The following is a 26,143-nucleotide window of genomic DNA, read 5'->3' as shown; positions in this document are numbered from 1 at the left end:
CTAAAGGAAATCAACCCTGAATTTTCATTGGAAGGACTGATGCTGAAGCTGAGGCCCCAATATTTTGGCCACCTGATGCAAAGAGCTGACTCACTGGAAAAGACCCTGAAGCTGGGAAAGATTGATGGCAGGAGGAGAAGGGGGCGACAGAGGATGAGATGTTTGGATGGCATCATCAACTCAACGGACCTGATATTCAGAAAACTCCAGGAGATAGTGAAGGACAGAGAAGTATATTGTGCTGCAGTTCATGGATCACAAAGAGTCAGACACAACTAAGCAACTGAACAACAACACAATTTCAACTGATGACAAGGTTACAGCTACTAGCACAACAATTCATTGCTTCCATCTATAATTGAAGAAAATATTAAATTCAGTTAAAGGTTAGTAAATATATATATATATAATTTTTTCTCCATCTAAGTACAGAACCTCCTGAATTCTATCACAGACAAGAGGTGAACAGCCCTCATTTAAAGACTGGGAAAGGGGACAAAAAGAATTCCAACTACATTTGGTAAATAGTTGGCTTCTTTAACAAACTGCAAGGAAAATATAACAAAATAGTTATATCTGTTCATTGTGATATATATAGAATACATATTACATGTGCAATATAATTAATTGTTTACATTGACCTAAACTATTTAAGGTTCAAAAATCAGGAGGGTCAGGTGGAATGACAGTGTAATACAAGCAGATATAAACATAGGTAAAATGCTTCAAGACTACATATTCAAAACAGTAATGAGGGAGTAGGGAGTAGGAAAGGGTAGTCGGAATGAGTTATTGGGGCTGAGAAACAGCCTAGAGAACTTTAAAAATACGCATACTTGACTACTGCTGCCAGTCACATTTGAATGGACTAATACGATGACTGAGATATACTCTAAAACACTCCCAGAGGGGCAGTAGACAGGCACTAAGGGAGATCAAGAAAAAGATAACCACTCAAACTGGGTACTATGTATAACAAGGGTACTTTAGGCTCAATTTCTTCATGTATGTTTAAGATGTGCCATAATAATTAATGCAATAAGATTGATACAAGAATTCAAATTACCACTTATTTCTCTTCATCCTTTTTCTTACCTCTAGTTTTCCTCTGTAATTACTTCCATATCCCATCCCACTTCCACAAAGTCATCAGTTGTATAATATTGTAGTGGCTTTTTAAAAGATTAAACACATTAAATGTAGTGATCTTAAAGTAACAAGTAAAATGTTTGGAGAAAAGAGGATTTCATTGATTTTTCTTATAATAGTATTTGTCAAGTTTTCAAATTTCGAAGAAACAATTTTTTTCATATCTTTAAATTTTTAACTTTGATTGTGTAGGCTCCTTAAGATTTTACAATGCAATTACTATCATGAAACATTAAGAGCACAAAAAGTGAAAATACTACAAAAATTTTCACTGACATATTCTTAGTTTAGTCATCTCAGTTGTCAATGTACTTATTTTTCTTTTATAAAATAAGAAAGCCCAATTATTTGAGTCTACTATTTGAATTACCAAAATATACCCTTTATAAGCCCATGATCACAGAAAATTTTCTCAAAAGAAGTTTTCTTACCCAGCCCCCTGGCTGCAATATCAGTAGCAAAGAGCACTGCAGCTCTCTTGCGAACAAATTCGTTATAGACTTCCATTCTTCTCATCTGCTGCTGTCGCCCATGCAGGGCGAGGATGGAAACACCAGGACGCAGCCGGCAGAACACTCGGTACAGATACTGAACCTAGGAGTTAACCGAAAAATGATTTGGTACTTCTGGGTAACAGCAGGAAATAAGTTTACAAGATGAACAGAAAAATGCATTATGGAGCACAAGTTTAATTAAAGCACAGAATAGAGAAAAGGAAATGTAGTCTGGAGCTGTGGTCTTCAAACATTTTTCCTCATGTTATTTTTCCTAAAAGAATTTTGAAATAAATATGCTCTCCCAAAATTGTTAAGTTAGTATCTGACATTTCTAAGTGGTTGCAAAGAATGTCATTTCCCGTAAATTTAAATATATTTTAAAGTGAAGACTTACCTCTTATAAATGTATCCAACAGATTCTAAATAGCACAGAAATTTGATATCCACCACCAGTTATTTAAAAATATATAAAAATAATAGAGGAGACTACATATGTGTGAGGCAGGGCCCCTCAATTTTGCTGCAAACCTGAGACTGCTCTAGAACAGTCTTTAAAAAAGGAAAATTACTAACAAAATGTGAAGAACCTCTTCTTTAACAAAAAAATTTTACATCATTTTTTTTCTCCTTGAACTCATATTTCTATTTCCTGACCTCACAGAATTTTATCTTGTTTTATACTTAAAAGTCTCTTATTGATCACTTTATCACAATTCATTACTTTCAATAACAAAACTATACATATATGTTTTAATTTTAATTTTCTGTAGCCATAAAGCTGCATTACAAGTTCTCAGACTCAGTTACTATTACAATTATTAGTATAGAACTGGCCAAAAACAGAGATGTTAGAATTTTATTTAAAAAACTGTTAGACGTAAAAAATAAAATTCTATTATCTCTCTCAATATATGAGACTAGATGAAGCTGTTGCCTTAGCTTTATTTTTCTTTAGTTTACATACTTAAAAATGAATACAAGTGATTGCTAAACTGAGGCAGAGTCCAACATAATTTTATTCCATTTCTCTAATATAGGTGTTAAGAAAATATTTTTCATGAAAATACAGAAAATGGACTAGAAAAACCTTAACTTTTTGAGTTCCTATAAAATATGTCATGATGGTATATTACAAATAATTTCATCTACCAGCTGCTGCTGCTGCTGCTGCTAAGTCGCTTCAGTCTTGTCTGACTCTGTGCGACCCCATGGACAGCAGCCCACCAGGCTCCTTCGTCCATAGGATTCTCCAGGCAAGAATACTGGAGTGGGGTGCCATTTCCTTCTCCGCATCTAGCAGCTAGTAACTTCATTAAGTCTTCCTTCAAATTTTGTTGAAAGTAAAGAATGCAAAGCCACCTAATTACAAAATTGACTTGCTGCCCCAGCATTGAAGTTATTCATTTTCTCATATAATACTCTGGTGCTAGGAAGATTCTCTGATCCTGAGACAATGCACCAGTAAGATGGCATAGAAGGACTCCTCTTTTCCTTTTGTAAAGTTATTTAAAAGGCTACTGTGAAAGCGGAGATGAGAAAGAACCCACAGACCAGACCGCAGATACACTCTTAGGCAACCCAATCTCAGAAAAGTACACATGGAAATGGACGAACTACAGAAATGGAAGATCAATCAACAGCCTAAGAAAAAGTTAAGCATGGTTTAAACTGCATTGTAGTAAGAGGGGTGGTGAGAGGTGGTAAAACTAACAAAAACTGTCAACAGATTGTGAGTTGAAGACAGGCAAGAATTTAAGATTCGATCATTTAATGAGATGCGGAAGAGTTGGAGGGAGCAGATCTCAGAAATAGGAAATCTTAAATTGCTTGCCCAAATGGAAATATCTAGAAGTCAAATGGATACACAAGGCAGGGGCTCAGGAAAGAAGTCAAGGCTTAGAATACAGACAGCATTTAAAGTCACAGAACTGAAGAGGTATAGAAAGAATATAGATCAAAAAAGGGCAGAGTGTAGTTTTTCCACTGTGAAGAGGAAAAGCAGAGTATTACGGAGTAAAAACTTTAAACATTAACCCTTAAAATTATTTCCTTGTACGTAAATATGAAAAACATCCATTCTTTAGGAAAATATAAAATTCTAAAAATCTAAAAGAAATCCTAAAAAATCTGAAGTCATTCTTTACATGGAAAAATAATGAAGTTCTGTGCTTTCCTCAAAATAGAGACAGAACACTACTTATCTTCCCCATAAACTGGAGGAAAACTCACTGCATATTCATCATGCTACGCTACTGCAAAAGCTATAAATCTAGAATCAATCTACTATATACCAACAACTATATGTTATCAGGAAATCTGAAATATAGTAAACGAAAAGTAATATACAAAAACGAACCATAGTTTCTTCTCTTAAAGAGAAAAGACCAAGTTTTCTTATACATCACTGAATCCTTTACTTATAAGCACATGACTAGTGTTCAAGAAATGCTGATAAACAAAGGCAGATATAATCAAAACACTACCAAAAGACAGAGGAAGGTGCAATTCATTGTCAAAAGAGGGTTCGGGAGTGTCAGAAAAGGACTTTCAGGCATAAAACTTGAACTTGAGCTTAGCCTTAAAGGATATTAATCATTCCTCCAAATGGAGGAACACAGGGAGATAAGCAGATCAGCATGAACAAAGACAAAGAGGCAGGGAAATAAACAGCGTATTCACAGAGAGTAAGGTACACATCAGATCATAAAGACCTCTAGTTAGCCTAGACATTCAACTGTTGTTCTCCCAATATTTATTGAGGACTACCATATTCTAAGTATTGTGCTAGATGCTAACAACACTGAAGTAAAAACAGTTTCTGCCTTTCTTTACTGAGCTTGAAGTCTCATCCGTGGGTTCCTTTAAAAATGAAGACACAAGATTCTCATTATCTACAAATCTCTTTGCATTTAGCACTGCATTTATTACAAAAGAAAAGTAGCATTTTCTAACTGAAATTTGAAATTTTATGTGTGATAATTCAACATGAATAACTTAAGAACAATAAACACTAGGTACCTCTTTACAACTGGAGAAAAATACAATACTTTTCTTCTTCAGGTGGCTTCTCAAAAAGGAATACAGCACACTTATTTTTTGCTGCAGTTCACAAACTATGTAGTTCTGTTCCAAAGTAGCAGGGGTGCTTATGCAAATAAGAGGGAAAATATTAAAAATATGTCATGTTGGTAACTTTGAAATCCAGACTGAAAAATAAAACAAATGTTAACAATGGTACGCCTCCCAAGCAAATTTTTCATACATACATACACACATACCCTGAAAACAACTTTCTCTATTGCCCCTTAGGAAATGAATGCAGCATTATGTCCAAAATACACTCAAAATCATTTACAGATTAAATATCAAAAATATACATGATTTCCAGGGGGGAAGAATGGGGGAAGGAATAGTTTGGGATTGACATGTACACATCGCTACATTTAAATGGATCACCAACAAGGACCTACTGTATAGCACAGGGAACACTGCTCAGTGTTCTATGGCAGCCTGGGTGGGAGGGGAGTTTGGGGGAGAATGGATACATGTATATGAACAGCTGAGTCCCTTTGCTATCCACCTGAAACTATCACAACATTGTTAATCAGCTATACTCCAACATAAAATAAAAAGTTTAATTATACATAGATATATACATATGTATATATTACATGCAAATAGGAGTCACCTCTATAAGAGTAGGGTCAAGGATCAATTGAAGGATATAAGGGAACTTGCTGGGCTTATGCTAAGGTTCCACCTCTTAGTAGGGCCTTGGGTTACAGAGACATACACATTTATCAAAACTGAGCAAATTTACTCAATTTGTTCATTGCATTGTATGTAAATCTTATATCAAGAAAGAAAATCTCTATACAAATATTTAACTTTAGTTACTGATATGCGTACTGAAATGTTTAAAGGAAGTATACTGAAATGTTTAAAGGAAGTGTACAGATGTCTGCCAATTTCTTCAAAATGCATCAAAAATAAGATGGGTTGATATATAGAGGGATGGATAAATGGATAGTAAATGGATGCTACCATCAAGGAGCATCCAGGTGGTGGGTATAGGGTTTTAACTGTAAAATTCTTTCAACTGTATACGTTTGAAATCTCTCATAATAAAAATGTTTTAGAGAAATATACATGCATTTACTCTTTGAACTAATAAACCTAATTTTAGGATTTTGTTCCAAAAAATAATCTGGTAAAAACACAAAAAGATATACTATCATTTAATTTACACAGCAAAAAAAAAAAGATAGAAATCAACCCATATGTCCATCAGTAAAATCCTGTGGAATGAACCACTGTACATCCACACAATTATGTAATATACAACTATAAAAAAGGAATGAGGAATCTATATAGTGCTACGATGTGATCACTAGGGCATATTGTTAACCCTGAAAGAAGCAAAATTTGATACCATTTATGGGACTGAAGGTATATATACATTTATGCACATACAGGCAAACCTTGGGTGTCTGTTTATAAAAAGGGAAAAAAGGGAAGCCTCTTGATGAAAGTGAAAGAGAAGAATGAAAAAGCTGGCTTAAAACTCAACATTCAGAAAACTAAGATCATGCCATCCAGTCCCATCACTTCATGGCAAATAGATGGGGAAACAATGGAAACGGTGACAGACTTTATTTTCTTGGGCTCCAAAATCACTGCAGATGGTGACTGCAGCAATGAAATTAAAAGACACCTGCTCCTTGGAAGAAAAGCTACGACCAATCCAGGCAGCATATTAAGAAGCAGAGACATCACTTTGCTGACAAAGGTCCATCTAGTCAAAGCTATGGTTTTTCTAGAAGTCATGTATGGAAGTGAAGAGCTGTACTATAAAGAAAGCTGAGCACCAAAGAATTGATGCTTTTGAACTGTGGTGTTGGAGAAGACTCTTGAGAGTCCCTTGGACTGCAAGGAGATCAAACCAGTCTATCCTAAAGGAAATCAGTCCTGAACATTCATTGGAAGGACTGATGCTGAAACTGAATCTCCAGTACTCTGGCCACCTGATGTGAAGAACTGACTCATTGGAGAAGACCCTGATGCTGGGAAAGATTGATGGCAGGAGGAGAAGGGGATGACAGAGGATGAGATGGTTGGATAGCATCAGCGACTCGATGGACACGAGTTTGAGCAAGTTCCAGGAGTTGGTGATGGACAGGGAAGCCTGGCATGCTGCAGTCCATGTGGTCACAAAGAGTCGAACACGACTGAACTGAACTGACAGCAATATAAAGGAAACACACTAGTGTACTTCTGTGTATACTCTGATAAACAACTCAGAAAGATTCAATTTTGATTTTTCTGATCCTTTACAATTTGAGAGTAAATATCCTTTTATGCCTTAAAATATTCTCAACCATAATCTCTCAGGGTATATGAACCAAACTGTTAAGTTGCTAAAGGGGAAAATTCAATAATGACATTAAACAAAATTCAGCAGCAGCTGCTTTTTATAGTGCTTCTGGTGAATTTGAAATTACAGAGTATTGCAGTCATTACCAGATAAGCTATAGTTTTGTAAATTATGTTGCTAAATATCTGCCTTCTACCTTCTAAAATGTTTTCTGAAAATCACATCTTTTACAAATGATGGACCTGCTTTCAAGAATTATTTATGGAGTAAACAATTTTTACACTCAGTTTTTTCTAGCTAACTAAGATCTACAGATAAAGACCAACTATTATCTACAGAAATTGGGGACAGGGATAATATATACAATTAATTTGCAATTTAGAGACTATCTAATATTGAAAAATCAGTGTCTGGTAAAGACACTGCTGCTGCTGCTGCTGCTGCTAAGTTGCTTCAGTTGTGTCCGACTCTGTGCGACCCCATAGACGGAAGCCCATCAGGCTCCCCTGTCCCTGGGATTCTCCAGACAAGAAGACACTAGTGAGTTTTTAAAACAGGCAGAAAGGAAACAGCAAAAAAAAAAAAAGAAGAAAATCAAAAGACCTAGACAGTCTTTAGACTATCAAATTAACTGTACTAAGAATTTCAATAGCTATCTCAACACAACTTTACAAATAAAAAACAATGTCTACTCAATGGTAAGCCAAGGAGGTAACTATACCTCATATATCTCCTGTTATCCCATTCCTGAGGAGTTCTTGATAACCAAAGCTACCAGAACTCAGATTTTCCCAAGTTCATTCATTAGGATCATCAGGAAGTACAGAATTTAGCCTCTTCTCCGGCTTTAATCCTAGACATCTATTGGTTGAACAAAGTCAAGGTGGGCCTGAATGCCCATATTTCCTGCATTTAAAGATTTTCCAAGAGGATAACTCAATTCATTTTTCCAATATATTTCTTTTCATGCTAACATTTCACAGCAAGAAATGAAAGACAAAGATAATGGTAGGGGCGAGCCCACATGGAGATCATCAACACAGATTTAATTTAAATTCACTGGAAAACGTTTCTCAAAGTCGTATCGGTCCACAGTCTGCATGTATGTATGTATGTATGATTCATACCAAACATACATACACTTTCAGCTGTCATAATACCAAAATACACTTTAAAACATATTTCTCCCAATCCATTTACATATTTCTCTCTCTCTCTCTCACACACACACACACATACAACCTCTTCTACTGCCACAAAGACCAGAAGTCCCCAACCCTGGTAGCAGTTGTGGCCTGTTAAGATAAGGAAGCTGTGGTACATATACACAATGGAATATTACTCAGCCATTAAAAAAAATACATTTGAATCGGTTCTATTGAGATGGATGAAACTGGAGCCCATAATACAGAGTGAAGTAAGCCAGAAAGAATACTAATGCTAATACTAATACTAATACTAATACACCAATACAGTATACTAATGCATATATATGGAATTTGAAAAATGGTAACGATAACCCTATATGTGAGACAGAATAAGAGACACAGATGCATAGAACAGTCTTATGGACTCTGAGGGAGAAGGTGAGGGTGGGACATTCTGGGAGAATAGCATTGAAACATGTATATTATCATATGTGAAACAGAACACCATTCCATGTTCGATGCATGAGACAAATGCTCAGGGCTGGGGCAATGGGATGGCCCAGAGGGATGGGATGGGGAGGGAGGTGGGAGGGGGGTCCAGGAAGGGGAACACATGTAAACCCATGGCTGATTCATGTCAATGTATGGCAAAAACTACTACAATATTGTAAAGTAATTAGCCCGCAACTAAAATAAATAAATTGATTTGAAAAAAAAAAAGAATCAGGTCTCACAGCAGTAGGTGAGCTAGCGGAGCTTCAACTGTGTTTACCGCAGCTCGCCATCTCATTACCACCTGACCTCTGCCTCCTGTCAGATCAGCAGCATTAGGTTCTCAAAGGAGCGTGAAACCTACTGAGCTTGCATCATTCAGAAACCAGCGCACCCCACCCCACCCCACCCCACCCGCCCACTGTCAGTAGAAAACTTGTCTTCCACAAAATTGGTCCCCAAAAAAGTTGGAAGCGGCTGACACAGACACACATACCTTACTTTCCAGTTTTAGTGAGACCAAAACAAAACAGCTGTTGCTGGAATGTTTTAAACAGGTATTTTGCTAAATATTAATACATTTGATAAAATGTGCTCCATAGCACATGAGCCCTGCATAATACAGCTTAAAAAAAAATTCTAAACCAAAATAATTTTGATAAATGCAGAAAGCTTTATTCATCTCCCACTGCTTTTAAGAACCACAAAGTTCATAAAAACATCAAAGGTTCTTCTAAGAAGTCTTAAAGAACACTGCTTTATCTTAACTCAATATTTGCTATTTAACTATCCAGGAACATGTTTTCCCACCTTACTCCCATTTTATGGGGGAATGTGTTCCCAACATCACAATTTGGGAAATACATTAGAGTCATCTCACATTTAAAAATGTATTGAGAATTTAAATAATTTTGACCACTATATTCACTATGCTTTGCATATTTAATCAATAACATTAATATGCTTTCTTAGAAAAGCATATTAATTTGAAATGTAAATTCTCAATCTAAAAAGAGAACACCGATTTTGACTGAATCAAACATGGTTTCAAATAATACATACCTGTATTTTGCTTTTTCATGAACCCAAACATACTCAGGATTTTTCAAACTCAAGCGTGCAAGGTCCTTTACAGATTTGGTTTGTGTAGCTGAGAAAAGCAAAGTCTGACGTTTCTTGGGAAGGTTTTCAATAATAGCATTCATGGTGTCAGCAAAGCCCATATCCAAGATTCTATCTGCTTCATCAAGAACTAAAAAGGGAAAATGCACACTGAAGTACAATATTTAACATACACATTAGGCTGAAAGCAATATGGTATTCTGGATAGGATTCTAGAACAGAAAAAGGGAATTAGTGGAAAAACTGGTGAAATAAAAAAAGAAGTTTGGAATTATTAAATAAATGCGCCAATGTTAGGGCTTCCCAGGTGGCTCAGTGGTAAAGAATCCGTCTGCTGATGCAGGAGACACAGGAGACTCAGGTTCGATCCCTGGGTGGGAAAGATTCTCTGGAGGAGGAAATGGTAACCCACTCCAGTATTCTTGCCTGAAAAATTCCATGGACAGAGGAGCCAGGCAGGCTACAGTCCATGGGGTCACAGAGTCAGACGCGACTGACAGATTCAGCAGGCACGCATGCGCGCGCACGCACACACACACACACACACACACACACACATATCAATGTTAGTACTTAACTTACTTTGGCAAAAGTACCAAAGTTATAGATGTTACAATGGGGAAATTGAGGGAAGGAAGGGTATAGAGGAGCTCTCTGTACTATCACTGCAACTATTCTATAAAGCTAACATTATTCCAAGACAAAAAGCTGATTTAAAAAATACACAATAGGTAACATCGTAAGTAGATGATGATTTTTATCTTTCACCTTAAAAGATAACTCTTAGCAGTGTCAAATACTGAGGAATCTAATTTCATATGGAATAGAGTGCTTATCTCTTTCTCACTCTTTTGACTTAAAAAAGGTCTCAGTTGTACTCTCTGGATTTAGAACTATATGTCAAAAAATTGCTTCAAGTTCTTTTGAAGATTTTTAATCACAATATTTATTCAATAAAACATTTCTATCACTAAAGTTTATGATAGCTTGCTCCTAAGACTGAGATTATTTTCATCAAGATTCATTAGACTTACCTAATATTTGGAGATTGGTAGCATGAAAACATATTGTTTCATCCATGTGCTGAAGAAGCCGACCCGGTGTGCAAACAAGTATATTTATGTTATTGATCCTCTCAGCTTCATGTTTCAGATCCTGAAAACAGTTGTTTCCTTTGATTATGGACACATCACTGAGCAGCCTGTGTACCAAAACTACATAAGCCATCTACATGTGGCATTTCGTCATAGCAATGTAGATACTCTGGAAATAAATGTAGCTTCTCCGTTATGTTTTTCCAGCATATCCAAATTTCTGGGCCAAATAAAAGTCCTTAGTGAAGATCTAAAGAACTCAGAGTTCCTCTAGGTTCTTAATCATATGCAGGATTTTGGAGCCATGAGAAATATATGAATGCTCTAAGTCTTTACTTCCTCCTGTGTCTGCCAGAACCGAATTAAAAACTAGAATTAAACCCATTCTTTAAATCAGAATCCAAGGACAATGAACAGACTCTGTGACACCACTCACTGCATTTCCTGGACTGCAAAAAAGAGTTGAGTTCTCCAATTTCTGGAAAATCCCTCCTCGAAAGAAGAGCCACAGGATGCTATTTGTTAGAGCTGGGTGACAGGTACATGAGTATGGGAGGGCTTGGGATAGTCTTTCTTTTCTTGTGCATGTTTGCACATAAATTCAAGAATTCAAGTATTTATCCTCACAACCTAGAAGAGACTCGAGCAGAAACAAGTGGTCCAGGTAAACTAAAACAAAGAGAATTGGAGCAGCAGGCTTTACCAGGACCTAAAATAAACACTCCTCAAAACTACCTTCTATTCAGCTTCCTTTCTCCTGCTGCTGACCCAGCAATGTTCTGAATTATTCAATCTCTTACATACTTTATTGAAAGGAACTAGTTCACATACTGAAACGGTACCTTTCCCAATGAATATTAACAAATAGATTTTTCAGGTTAGTTGGAATTAATTAGCCATGAACCATTAAAAGACACTTACTCCTTGGAAGAAAAGTTATGACCAACCTAGACAGCAGATTAAAAAGCAAAGACATTACTTTGCCAACAAAGGTCTGTCTAGTCAAAGCTATGGTTTCTCCAGTAGTCATGTGTGGATGTGAGAGTTGGACTGTGAAGAAAGCTGAGTGTCGAAGAATTGATGCTTTTGAACTCTGGTGTTGGAGAAGACTCTTGAGAGTCCCCTGGACTGCAAGGAGATCCAACCAGTCCATCCTAAAGGAGATCAGCCCTGGGTGTTCATTGGAAGGACTGATGTTGAAGCTGAAACTCCAATACTTTGGCCACCTGATGCAAATAACTGACTCATTTGAAAAGGCCCTTTTGCTTGGAAAGATTGAAGGCAGGAGGAGAAGGGGTGACAGAGGATGAGATGGTTGGATGGCATCACTGACTCAATGCACATGAGTTTGAGTAAACTCTGGGAGCTGGTGATGGACAGGGAGGCCTGGCGTGCTGCAGTCCATGGGGTCGCAAAGAGTCGGACACAACTGAGCAACTGAACTGAACTGAACTGGAATTCATTAATCTCAGAGAATCTGATCAGTCCAGATACCCTGAAAAAACAAACTTTCTGAACCTGCAAAACTCAAAGACTCTAGATGATAGTGACCACACCAGGATGCTACCACCTCCTGTGTAGGAAGGAGGCCAGCCTGTCTGTTCATATGAAATCTCCACCGCTTCCTGATCAACTGCCACAGTGCTCCAACGTAAGGCACAGAAGGAAAGAAAGAAGGACAAGGATAAAAAGACAAACCTTTCCACCGATGATGAGGCCAGCTGAAAAATCATGATTCTTCCCTACTTTTCGGAGAACCTCAAATGTCTGATAAGCCAGTTCTCTTGTAGGTGATATAATCAGAACCCCTAGCCCATCTGTTGAGGTCCACTGCAGACGATACAAGGCTTCCAGCACCTCAAAAAAGAACAAAATCACATTCAATAAGTCCTTCAGAGAGGCAGCTTTTTGACTGCCTTGCCACTCCAAATCAAAGGCACCTTCCAAGCAGAAAGCATATCATCATAAGTCTCAATCAGAAGAAACCGTTTGTTTTGTTTCTTCTTTTCCTTCTATCCATCAGGAGCATCCTTCCCCAAGTCACAGGGGAAAGAATAGAAGCCCTGCGGCAGCTCAGCTGCTACCAGAGACACACCACGAGGAGACTGGCCATCAGTGGAAGGTCTGTACAGCCCACAGGCCATTAAAACATGTTTCAGAAAAATATCTGTCACCATTTTCTGAACAGAAACCACATTAAAATAAACTCTATGTAACTGCTACAGTTGTGACTGAATTTTCGAGATATTGCTATATAAAATTAGGACTCAAGAGAAAAATGATTTTGTAACACTTGGAACTAAAAAACAAATGTGATTTTTCTGAGTTGATTATTCAGCAGAAATTAAAAACTATGAGACCAACCACATAACAGATAGAAGTGAATTCCTCAGAGGCTCTATTGTTTTACTGCTATAAAAGACAATGCCCTGGAAAAATCTCAATGAATGACTCAATTTCCTTAAAGTGAGCATATTTCAGCCTTATCCTCAACAAGCAGCAAGCATAAATGCAACTTGCAAGTTTGCAAGAGAACAGAAACAGCCTTCCCTGCCACCCCACCAGGCTCACTGCAGAGCAGAACCACTCTGACCTGCCACCTGGAACACCCCATATCCATCAGGAATTCAGGCTTGTGAACACATATAACAGTTTATTCCTTCAGTAAGTGATGGAGTGCCCACCATGTGCGAGGTGCTATATTACGACATGGGGAATACAACAGATAACAAGAGAGATGTGGCACCTGTCTGATAAAGCCAGCATTCTAGCCAGGGAAACCCAACACCAAACAACTCTTCACATAATTATCTATTTCTATCTAGGCACAGAATGCTTTAAAATCATGTAACAAAGGACCTGACCTAATATGAAAAAATTACTTACTGGAACAAGAAAGGCCAAAGTCTTGCCAGATCCAGTCTTGGCAGCCCCGAGGACATCTTTACCTTGCAAAGCCAACCCAATGGTCTGCTTCTGTATCTCAGTTACCAAACGGTACTGGGCTTCTTGCAAACCTGCCAGTACAGATGGGAAGAAAATGACACTTTAGAGCATCCCTGATGCATGTGAGCATCCACAGTTCAGGGGTGCTGAACTGTGCACCCCTCACTCCTAGAATTCATACGTTGAATCCCAACCACCAGTATTTAGACTGCAACTGTATTTGGAGACAGGTGATTGAAGAGGTGATTAAGTTAAAATGAGTCCATTAGAGTGGGCCCTAATCCAATCTGAAAGAAACAAAATGAAATTGCTCAGTCGTGTCCAACTCTTTGCGACCCTGTGGACTGCATCTCACCAGGCTCCTCTGTCCATGGGATTCTCCAGGCAAGAACACTGGCGTGGGTAGCCATTCCCTTCTCCAGGGATCAAACCCGGGTCTCCCGCATTGCAAGCAGATGCTTTACCCTCTGAGCTATCAGGGAAGCCAATCCAATCTGACTGACGTCCTCACAAAAGGGGAAATTTTGGACACAAAAACAAACAGTAGGGGTGTGAGTACACAGAGGGACGACTACTTTAAGAAGCAGCAGGGGCTGACCATCCCTAAGCCAGGGAGAGAGGCCTGGAACAGACGCCTCCATTATGGCCCTCGGAGGAAACCACCTCTGCCAGCACCTTGATCACAGACTTCCAGCCTCCAGAGCTATGAGAAAATAAATTTCTATTGTTTAAGCCACAGTCTGTTATTTTGTTCTGGAGGCACTAGTAAATCAATAAAAAAAAAAAAGGTGCCACACTTTTGTTTGACTCTTGCTTATTTTAACTTACATTTTAATTACTTGGAGGCCCTGGCACCTTGGCTTTTTACTACTGTTTCTTAACCAGTCCAGAAAGAATGAGAATGACAAATTGGTAAAAATTTAATTGTTTCTTGTTACAGGCTTTCATGATATCAAAACTATTTGCCAAATAAGATTTTTTCCCAGGTTAAACTTTCTCTAAACTTTTTTCCATTTTAAAAAAGCATCAAGAAAGCCAACAACATATCCCAAGATCACTATGAACTTACCTTTCAGCGTCTTTTTGGACAAGGGAAAATCAGAAAATCTTGTAATTTCATTTACATTTATCTGGAAAGTAAAAGAGGACTACATTAGACAAGACAAAATAACATACCGCATAATTCATTTGTTTTGCAACAAAACTAATTTTTGTCTAAACTGTGCTGCTTAGCTCATCTTTTGTACTACAGGAATAAATTCAATCATCACTCTAGTTAGAAACCATCATTCCTTCTGGAAAAAATATGCCTTGAGGAACCTATCATCAAAAATGTAACTTTGTAATCATTTCTAGTTTTTTTAAAGAAAAAAACTTCACTCAACATACACACACTACTACCTTCAATATCCTCGAAAACCTCTAAAATGTTAACAACACAGTAAGTCATCATCACGTCAATTTTAGGAAGAAAATTTACTGCCCCCCCATTCTTCAAAGAATATCAGTTTAGGAAGTAAGGGGCAAAATGACTATACACCAAAGACCACGATGAGAATAGGTCTCTTTACACACTTTGGAGAATAAACTGAAATTAGGTGCAGAAACATATCTTGCTAGCACAAACCTCTCAAACTCAACCTGACAACTCCTCATTTGGGGGTATACTGACAGGGGAGTATTATTTAACAATAACTAGTGGAAGTGTCTCTGTCCTGATCTGAAGCCACAATAAGTAACATTTTGCCCTTTAACTTTACATTATCTAATGTTCATCACTGATATTGTTTTATTAGCATAAACCCAATTTCTGGATTACATTTTATTGCAGATGCTTCTGAAAGCAGGAACTTCTCAGATATGGGAACATGTTGCCAAATTACATGATCCACAAAAGGAGAAGGCTGCATTTGTAAGGTTCATTTATTTAAATTACACTCCAGGAAGTAAAGGGATGACAGCTTGTATTTCATTTTAGTCCACATATCGTCCTTTCCAAGATTCTTAATATAGCCCAGACAGAGTTATTCTCTGGCCTCAAATGATGTAAGACAAACATTAAAGCATTGCCCGAATCCCTACACATCATTTTGGATAACACTGGACAGGAGGCAAAATCAGTGTACGAGCAGCAAAAGGAGAAAAGTTTACTCAAATAATATCCTGTCCTATCAAGGAACCTAAACTAGGAGGCAATTTCCCAAACTGGACATTAAAATCAGGGACACTCTAGCCTGCACCTGTGCTATTAGCTAAAAACCTGTTTTCAGAGCAAGTTGAACGCTTATAGGAGCTAGATGGGTAACACACTCTTTAATCCCCATCAAAGATACAGTCCACAGGCAAAGTGGGCTACTCTTTGTAATGCACAAAGTAATGCACCACGGTGCACACCTTTCTAAAGTTTATCAACCTCCTAGAGGGAAAGTCTGGAAGAAAGAAGCTCTTCCAGCTCTCTACCAACTGTTACAACGTAAAGCTGTACACAAACACACATACACACACAAAGCTGTACATATACACTTACAAAGAAGTCACCAAAAAAACAAAAAGTTTTTACTTCACTGATGCTCTGGAACAAGGGTCAGCAAACCATGGCCCATAGACCGAATCCAATTACTTTCTTGTTTTGTAAATACAGTTATACTGGAGCACAATTACAACCATTCACTTATATACTATGGCCCACAAAACTTAATATTCACCATCTGGCCTTTTACAGAAAAATTCTGCCCCCCTGTTCTAAAAGTGAAAGTCAAAGTCTCTCAGTCATGTCCGACTCTTTGTGACCCCATGGACTATACAGTCTATGGAATTGTCCAGGCCAGAATACTGGAGTGGGTAGCCTTTGCCTTCTCCAGGGGATCGTCCCAACCCAGGGATGGAATCCAGGTCTTCTGCATTGCAGGCGGATTCTTTACCAACTGAGCTATCAGGGAAGCTAATAGGGAAGCCCTGTTCTACAAAACTGTCAATTACAGTCCAAAGAACACTTGGAGGCCACAGCAGAAGATGGCTATGGTTCCTACCAACAACAAAAAAAAACTCTTTCCCCTTACCTTCATCCTTTTCTTTTCTTAGGGGGGAAAAAAACGCTCTTAGAAAAATCATCAGTCTGTTCAGTCACTCAGTCATATCCAACTCTTTTCAACCCCATGGACTGCAGCATGCCAGGCCTCCTTGTCCATCACCAACTCCCAGAGTTTACTCAAACTCATGTCCATTGAGTCGGTGATGCCATCCAACCATCTTATCCTCTGTCATCCCCTTCTCCTCCCGCCTTCAATCTTTCCCAGCATTCAGGGTCTTTTCAAATCAGTCAGTTCTTCGCATCAGGTGGCCAAAGTATTAGAGTTTCAGCTTCAGCATCAGTCCTTCCAATGAACACTCACGACTGATTTCCTTTAGGATGGACTAGTTGGATCTCCTTGCAGTCCAAGGGACTCTCAAGAGTCTTCTCCAACACCACAGTTCAAAAGCGTCAATTCTTCAGCACTCAGCTTTCTTTATAGTCCAGTTCTTCAGGCACTCTATCAAATCTAATCCCTTGAATCCATTTCCCACTTTCACTGTATAATCGTAAGGGATTTGATTTAGGTCATACCTGAATGGTCTAGTGGTTTTCCCTACTTTCTTCAATTTAAGTCTGAATTTGGCAATAAGGAGTTCATGATCTGAGCCACAGTCAGCTCCCAGTCTTGTTTTTGCTAACTGTATAGAGCTTCTCCATCTTTGGCTGCAAAGAATATAATCAATCTGATTTCGGTATTGACCATCTGGTGATGTCCAGAAAAATCATACAGCCTCTAAAATCTGTATCATCATTCTTTTGAAATCAAAGAACAGATGTTTCAGTGACAGTACTTATTAAGAACTTCTCAGCATTGGTGGAAAAGTTAAACGGGGCAGAGGAAGGGAGAACAGGGTGGCTATTACTCAACCCACCTCCTTTACTTCTTCCAACTGTCTCATTTCTCACAAAAGTGAATGATGCTTTTACATCCCAAAGCATGAGGGAAGAAAGTATTTAAAACCTCCTAGAATATTCCACCTATTGCAATCAAGAGAAAAAAAGCAATCTATTCCAAATCACACCAGACCAAATTTTGATTAAGAAAAAAGAATAGATTAGAAAGCAGAGTTCCTATACAGCATAGCTGATTACAATAAAAATCTAAATGAATCCCAGGGGCAGAGAGCTTGAGTCATTCAGCAAGTGAAAACAGTTGCTGAACTAAAACAAACGGTTCAACATTTCACAATAAGGTTCAATCCTCAGCTCTGTATCAGCCCCTTGAGAACACAGGCCCTATATGGGGCCTTAGAAATTAGCCACCCAGAGTTCCCACTGTGGACGCGGAGCTGCCTGGTAAATGCCAGCTGTCACCCCTCTAGAGCCACCACTGCAAAAGTCATGCCTGCCTGGCCTGTGCCCAGCTGATGACCAAGCACCACAGAGGTAGCCATTCCCGCAGGATAGGGGGTCCCTCTGAAGGGCAACGTTGGTTCGAGGACATCCTGTCAGGAGAAGCTTGCTAAACACAGTGCTGCAGCCTGAGTGCTTCCCACCCACCTTTCTCTCCTCTCTCCTTTCCCTCCCTATTCCCATGCCTTCTCCTTTCCCTTTACACTTTCCCCCAATAAATTCCAACTCACTTAATCCCATCTTGGTATCTGCCTCTCAAAGGATCCAAGATCTAGACTATACCAACAGCCTAGCCTCCAGATCCTTTACAATTTGGACATAGTGTCTAACTGCCCCCCAGAAACTCATCACTGCTTCCAAATAAAGTTTTTAAACATAACTTCTGTATATTAGTCCTACTGTTGCTGTAACAAATTACCAAAAACAGTGACTTAAACCAACATTTATTTATTAGCTTACAATTCTGCAAGTCAGAAGGCCAAAACTAGTCTCACTCAGCTAAAATCGAGGTGCTGGGAGGGCTGCATTCTTTTGGGCAACTTTAGGAGAGAATCCATTTCCTTACTTTTTCCAGATTCTAGAGGCTGCCCACATTCCTTGGCTTATGGTCCCCTTTACAGCTTTGACAACCCAGCCAGCATGTCAGTCAAATCTCTTACCTCACAGTGCTCAGACACTGACTCTTCTGCCTCCCTCCTGCATGTTTAAGGACCCCTGGATGGTTACATTGGGTGCACCTGGATAATCCAGATCAGTCAACACATTTTCAAGTCAGCAATCCTTGCCATGTAACTTAATCACAGGTCTGGGGATTAGGATGCTGACATCTCTAGAAGGTCATTATTCTACCTACTACAGCCTTCAAAGCCATTTAGTCTGCTTGCAACTCCCTTTTTCAACCTCATCTGAGGCCAATTCTGGAATATATATCATATTCCAAGGAGTAGGTCCCCCTCAAAGAACACCACACATCTTCACATTTTTTTGTTTTTCTTCATGTTCCTCCCTCCACCTACAATGTCCGTGGCCAATCTTTTCTACCAGGAGAAAACATCACTCAAGAACTAGCTACACTCATGGCTATACAACTGCTACACAGTCCATGCCCTACACAAAGGCATCTGGTAAGGCTGAAGTGTGGAAGCTGAAATTCAGCCCACTTTCAGCTCCACAGGCCAGGCCTAAGGCTGCAACCACCAAGAGGAAGGGTAGCATGCCCAGAGGAAAAACCTTTCTCTAAATCACAGGGCCAAAATGGGCTCTGCACAGAAAAACTGAACCTTTCCCCCTAATTACACTATCCCCTTACTCCACTGCACATATTTACTATCATTACATTTGTCAAAATGTATCAACCCCACCCCACCTCCCTAGGGATACAGACTGGTATTTTTTTTCCCCACCGATTTTTACCTAAGCTTCAACAATTACCTGTCAAATTGTTCCAAATGCCTCTGAATCAAATTGTTCAGTATTTCACCAGTGAAGTACTAAACACCACCTGTGTACTGTCCAATGTAATAAAACTGTAACACACAAATTCTACCATCTCAGAAGCCATACGCTAAGGATCTGCCCCTTTTTACCTGCTCTGATTGTATCCCAGTACTGCTAACCCAGGCAACTGATTTCATACTGCATTTATTTCTTAAGAAAATATTTCTAAAATTAAAAAAAATAAAAACAATACTTGGCAGGAAAAAACTGCTCCTTCAATTCAGTGAAAAGACTGGGATTTAAACATTTGCATGCAAAGCAGTAAAGCATGGTGATTTGGAGCCCTGGCATCAGGCCTATATCTCCTGAATTAGAAGTTTTTCACTTAGTGTTTAACGTTGTGCCAATTATTTAGCCTTGCTGTGTCTTAAAGCTTCATAACATATAATGGGAACAATCTCATAGGGTTGTTTGCTATAAGGATATGGCAAGTCAACATGTATAAGAGCTTGACAAATGTTAGTAAATATTATTAAGACAAGAGATCAAAACAAATGGACCCATGTTACCAAGCAGAATAAAGTCACCTGGAAAAGGTCAGCGCGCACCAAACATGTAAACAGTAAGGGCCTTCTTAAGGACAAGCACTGTGGGACCCATCTTTGGGGAGAGCAAAGGGAGTGTATCAATGGTCCAGTGGAAGAGCTGACAAAGAAGTTAAAGGCAGTCATCACAGCCTGCTGATGATACAATAAAGGCACACACGAAAAGCTACACACAGCAGCCCTAGCCCTACCTGCGGAGGTCAGGAAGAAAAGTTGGTGGTAAATCTTGGAGGACAACTAGGTGTCCTCAGCGTTGGAGAAATGGGATGCTCACTGCAAGCAGTGGAAACACCAAGGAGTCTGGCCGACTCACAACAGCGCAGGCTGCTCTTTCATGGGTGCCCACCACACACCACTTGGTTTATATGCGTTACTGCATTTGAGCCGTACAGCATTCTCAGTGGTTAACGATCTCTGTTGAATAAAGAAACTGAGACACAGGGATATTAAGAAATTTGCCTAGTAAAACACTTAAGCTGAGTGAGATTTAAACCAGGTCTGCCTGATCATAAGGAACTTACCCTTTCACTGGACTAGAATATGCTGACATGTTGAAGTGTTGGACACTTTCCTGAAAATAATTGTGAGCCAAGAAGGGCTTTAATCGGGAGTAACAATGGACTGGGATTTTGTCTCGGAAAGAATCATTCTAGCAGCAATATGGAGACTAGATTAGAAAGCAGTAAGACCTAAGGGACAAACCCCACCACCTGCTTTAGTAACTGAAGGTTTGCTATGCCTGCTTCAGTATTTATAAGGCAAGCTTTTTTGTTACAATGGCAGAGTTGAGTAGTTTCACCCTTACAACCTGAAAAACTAAAACAACTGACTATTCTGTCCTGTCTGCTGACCCACGTTACAAGCAATAGCTCCTGTGGTAACCCAGGCAAGAGATGATTGAGCCTGAACTAAGGCATGGTGGCGGGGATGGAGAAGCATTAGAGAAATTGAAGAAGCAGGGCTGATCACCAGTGTGACTAACGGAATGTGAGTGATAAGATGGAAATCTCCGAGATTAATCCTAGTTTCCAGCTCAGCACTCTGCTTAGAAGGTGGGGCCAGGATGTGGTAGCTTCCCAGGTGGCAGTGGTGGTAAAGAACCAACCTGCCAATATAAGAGGCATAAGAGACTCAGGTTAGACCCCTGCATCAGGAAGATTCCCTAGAGGAGGGCATGGCAACCAATTCCAGTATTCCTGCCTGGAGAATCTGATGGACGAGGAGTATGGCGGGCTACAGTCCATGGGGCTGCAAAGAGTCGGACATGACTGAAGCAACTTAGCACACCAAATATGGTAGCCTAAATAACGGTCCCCAAATATGTATCTCACATGACAAAAGTGACTTTGCACGGTGATTAAGATCTTGTCAGGGGAGATTATCCTCGATTATCTGAGTAGACCCTAAATATGATCAAAGCACCCTTACAAAAAAAGGACATAGGTACATGTGAAACAGAACAGAAGGCAATGGGTCTGTGGAAGCAGAAATTGGACTTACACAGCCACAGACCAAGGAATACAGCCACCAGAAGCTAGGAAAGGCAAGAAACGGAAGTTCCCCTACAGCCTCTAGAGGGAGTGTGTCCCCACTGACACCTTGATTTCAATCCAGTTAAACTATTTCAGACTTCTAGCTTCCAGAACTGTGACAGAATAAATTTCTGCTCTTTTAAGTCACCATGTTTGTGGTTAATTTGTTTGTGGTGGCAATATGGAAATAATATACAAGACTGTGAATTTAGGAGAAAAAGATAATGAACTCAGCTTTAGATTTGTGGCATTTAAGGTATTTTATAACACAGTTAAATAAAGAAGTCCAGCACCATCAGGGGCAGAAAAAATGATATGAAGTCAGAACAGCTCTGGGTAGAATACAAGGACTCACAGAAATAAGCCTTGGGATTACATAAGAGAACAGAACAGAGTGAGAACAAGTAAGGGCTGAGGCTCTCCTCTAGAAGCAATTCCAGTCAGATGAAGAAGGGCCCAAAATATAATCTAACAGTAATTTACCTTCCAATGGTTTCTTGAGGTGCTGTGTATACAGTGGTACTAATAAAAATATAACAGGTAATATATGGAAAATTTATGTGTCAGACATTGTGCAGCACACTTTACATGCATATTTACTAACCACGTGTAACTTTCAAACTTGGGAAAGCAGTACAAGGCCATATATTGTCACCCTGCCTATTTAACTTGTATGCAGAGTACATCACGCGGAACGCCAGGCTAGATGAATCCCAGGCTGGAATCAAGACTGCCAGGAGAAATATCAACAACCTCAGATACGTAGATAATACCACTCTCATCGTAGAAAATGTAGAGGAACTAAAGAGCCTCCTGATGAGGGTGAAAAAGGAGTGGAAAAGCTGGCTTAAAACTCAACATTCAAAAAACTAAGATCATAGCATCCAGTCCCATCACTTCATGGCAAACATGAAGGAGGAGAAAAAGTGGAAACAGTGACAGATTTTATTTTCTTGGGCTCCAAAATCACTGTGGCCGGTGACTGTAATCATGAATTTAAAACACACTTGCTCCTTGGAAGGAAAGCTATGACCAACCTAGACAGCATATTAAAAAGCAGAGACATCATTTTGCCAACAAAGGTCCATCTAGTCAAACCTATAGTTTTTCCAGTATCATGTACAGATGTGAAAGTTGGCCCATAAAGAAGGCTGAGCACCAAAGAATTGATGCTTTCGAATTGTGGTGCTGGAGAAGACTCTTGAGAGTTCCTTGGACAGCAAGGACATCAAACCAGTCAGCCCTAATGGCAGTCAACCCTGAATATTCACTGGAAGGACTGATGCTGAAGCTCCAATACTTTGGTCACCTGATGCGACGAGCCAACTCATTGGAAAAGACCCTGATGTTGGGAAAACTGAAAGCAAAGGAGAAGGGGGAGGCAGAGGATGGTTAGATAGCATCACCAACTCAATGGACATGAATTTGAGGAAACTCCAAGAGATAGTGAGCTTCCAAGGTGGCTCAGATGGTAAAGAATCCGCCTGCAATGTGGGAGACCTGGGTTTCACCTGGGAAGATCCCCTAGAGGAGGGCATGGCATCCCACTCCAGTACTCTTGCCTAGAGAATCCCATGGACAAAGGAGCCTGGTGGGCTACAGTCCATGGGGTCACAAAGAGTCAGACAATTTAGAGATTCAATAACAAGAATACCCATAACTAATTAAGGTAGATACTATTATTCCTTTTAAAGACAAGAAAAGAGAAGCAGAGTAACTTGCCCAAAGTCATTCATCAGGTGAGCAAAGGTGAGGTGCACGTGCATGTTCAACACACACACAGTATATATCAATATATATATATGTATACGTATATGTGTGTGTGTGTGTGTGTGTGTGTGTGTGTGTGTGTATATATATATATATATATATATATATATACACATAAGCCCAAAACAAACTCTAAGTTTTATCTAACCTTACTTTTGATCTAAGGGTTATTTAAAGAAAAGCTATATCAGCATGACACATGATGACTTTAATTCCAGATATGTCCCGTATGTTAAATCCCTGATTACACTGCACTAAAAAGAAGCAATCACTGAAAGGCTGAGTGAGGTGGGTGAAGGCCAACAGACACAGAATTTAGGGGGAAGGAAAAGAAAGGGTAGTGGCAGTCCCAAGGAGCCTGAGCAGGTAAGAGAAGTCAAGAAGTAAAAATGATAACTACAGGGATGCTCATCTGGGACCATCAGCTACATTGTATGACGGTCAAGTATCAGAAACAGATCAGGAATCCAGCTTTTCTATGGCAATTCTCAGACGGGGACATGAAACAAGTTGTTGTCCTTCAGTTGAGAAAATGAAATAAGTATAGGAAGGATGGGTGATGTTCAGAGATGCAATTCTAGCATAATGGTTAAAAGCAAAGGCTTTGGAATCAGAGAGACATGCGTATAGGTTCCAATTCCACACCACTTACTATGTGTGAGAGCTAAAGACAAGTTTCTTATTCTCCTGGATCCTCAACTATCTCATCTGTAAAAGGGAAATAAGATCCAATACCTCAGATCAAGTCAAATAATTAATGTAAACCACATGGTGAGCGGCTTACAATGTGCCATTATTTCCATTAGGTTGTATTATTTTTATGAACATTACAAAATCACTGCAAATGGTGACTGCAGCCATGAAATTAAAAGACGCTTGCTCCTTGGAAGGAAAGTTATGACCACCCTAGACAGCAGATTAAAAAGCAGAGGCATTACTTTGTCCACAAAGGTCCGTCTAGTCAAAGCCATGGTTTTTCCAGTAATGTATGGATATGAGAGTTGGACTATAAAGAAAGCTGAGCACCGAAGAACTGATGCTTTTGAACTGTGGTGTTGGAGGAGACTCGAGAGTCCCCTGGACTGCAAATTCAACCAGTCCATCCTAATGGAAATGAGACCTGAATATTCACTGGAAGGACTGATGTTGAAGCTGAAACTCCAATACTTCGGCCACCTGATGCGAAGAACTGACTCATCTGAAAAAATCCTGATGCTGGAAAAGACTGAAGGCGGGAGAAGGGGACGACAGAGGATGAGATGGTTGGATGGTATCGCCGCCTCAATGGACATGAGTTTGAGTAAACTCCGGGAGTTGGTGATGGACAGGGAGGCCTGGCGTGGGGTCGCAGAGAGTCGGACACGTCTGCGCGACTGAACTGAACTGAACTGATAACTATTAGAGCAATTAATCTCCCTATGGTTAAGCACTACTGCATTTTCCCCATTTTATCAAAACCGCTGTAGTGAGCCAGAGGGCGGCCTGGTCGGTCAGGAGGCCTGGGCTGTGGCACCCAGCAGACCACCTGTGGCCTCAACAGGGCCCCCGGAGACACCTCTCATCCCACCCCCTTCTCCTGCTCCCCAGGCAAGGCCCTGCCCGGTCAGCCCGCCCGCCCGTGCGGCCCCGCGCCCCCTCCCCGCCACCGGTCTCACCTTCTCGTAATTCTGCATGAGGCGGCTGATAACCTCGCGCTCGACTTGCCACTCGGGTTTCTTCAGCTGCTTCCTCAACTGCTTCTTTTGGCTCTGCTTGTGGCTGTGTTTCTTCTTCCAACGATTGAAGCTCCGCACCGGGTCGGGCCGGGCTCCCGTAGCCAGAGAGTCCGCAGTTTTTCCCATCGCGGCGGCGGCGGGGACAGCCCACAGCTCGGTGAGACTCGACACCGCTCCGGCCAGGCGCGGAGATAACGCACTGAGAGGACGCGGAACCGGCGTGGGGCGCGAGGACGATTGCGCAGGCGCGAAACCAGGAGCCCGCCCCCGGGCTTTTAAAACCGGGGCACGCGCGGTCCACGGCCGGAAAAAACTGGATGGTGATTGGCGACTGGGAATTCGGGGGCGGAGCGAATCAGTCTCGGGTGGAAATGGAGGCGGGGCAATCTGAGGAAGAGGGCGGGGCTGAGTGTCTCCTAAAGCACGCCGTCGCTTTAAATAGGCGCACGAGCCAGATTGCTGTTACTATGGTGACGTCATACAACTAAACTCTTAAAAGGCTGTTACTTTGCCCTGCCTTTTTCTTAGCAAACCACGGGCTAACAACCACCCCCAACCCCCAGCATACGCATACACAAAATCTGTGAATTAGAATTGTGATCCTCGTTTTTCATATTTCAGCCCAGGGAGAGGAATAATTTGCTATTGTGTTAGTTATTTTACCCTCTAAATATGGGATCTAGGGCGTTTCCCAGGTGGCTCAGTGGTAAAGAATACACCTACCAATTTATTGACAGGCCTTTGACTGTGTGGATCACAATAAACTGTGGAAAATTCTGAAAGAGATGCGAATACCAGACCATCTGACCTGTCTCTTGAAAAACCTGTATGCAGGT

General features: G+C 40.2%; 1 protein-coding gene across 2 annotated transcripts in view; it reads right to left on the bottom strand.

The window, feature by feature from the left end:
• The window catches only part of DDX10 (DEAD-box helicase 10), a 288,484-nt gene extending 262,928 nt beyond the window's left edge, over positions 1 to 25,556 (bottom strand). Inside the window, exons 1-8 of one of the 2 annotated variants that reach the window (XM_081545393.1) lie at positions 25,248 to 25,556; positions 14,892 to 14,952; positions 13,763 to 13,893; positions 12,575 to 12,733; positions 10,817 to 10,937; positions 9,723 to 9,912; positions 4,665 to 4,791; positions 1,581 to 1,743 (exon numbers count right to left, since the gene is read on the bottom strand). In XM_081545393.1, coding sequence (XP_081401519.1) covers positions 1,581 to 1,743; positions 4,665 to 4,791; positions 9,723 to 9,912; positions 10,817 to 10,937; positions 12,575 to 12,733; positions 13,763 to 13,893; positions 14,892 to 14,952; positions 25,248 to 25,433 — 1,138 coding nt within the window. In that variant the 5' untranslated portion in view covers positions 25,434 to 25,556. The remainder of the gene's footprint in view (positions 1 to 1,580; positions 1,744 to 4,664; positions 4,792 to 9,722; positions 9,913 to 10,816; positions 10,938 to 12,574; positions 12,734 to 13,762; positions 13,894 to 14,891; positions 14,953 to 25,247) is intronic. The other variant, XM_081545394.1, reaches the window with a different exon arrangement.
• Between the last annotated feature and the right edge of the window lie 587 nt (positions 25,557 to 26,143).

This window comes from Giraffa tippelskirchi, chromosome 11 (genome assembly GCF_054371585.1).
Source record: "Giraffa tippelskirchi isolate mGirTip1 chromosome 11, T2T-mGirTip1v1.2.pri, whole genome shotgun sequence".
Classification (NCBI taxonomy): domain Eukaryota; kingdom Metazoa; phylum Chordata; class Mammalia; order Artiodactyla; family Giraffidae; genus Giraffa; species Giraffa tippelskirchi.
The sequence above is the reverse complement of the archived record's forward strand: the minus strand, read 5'-3'. Positions and strand labels throughout refer to the sequence as shown.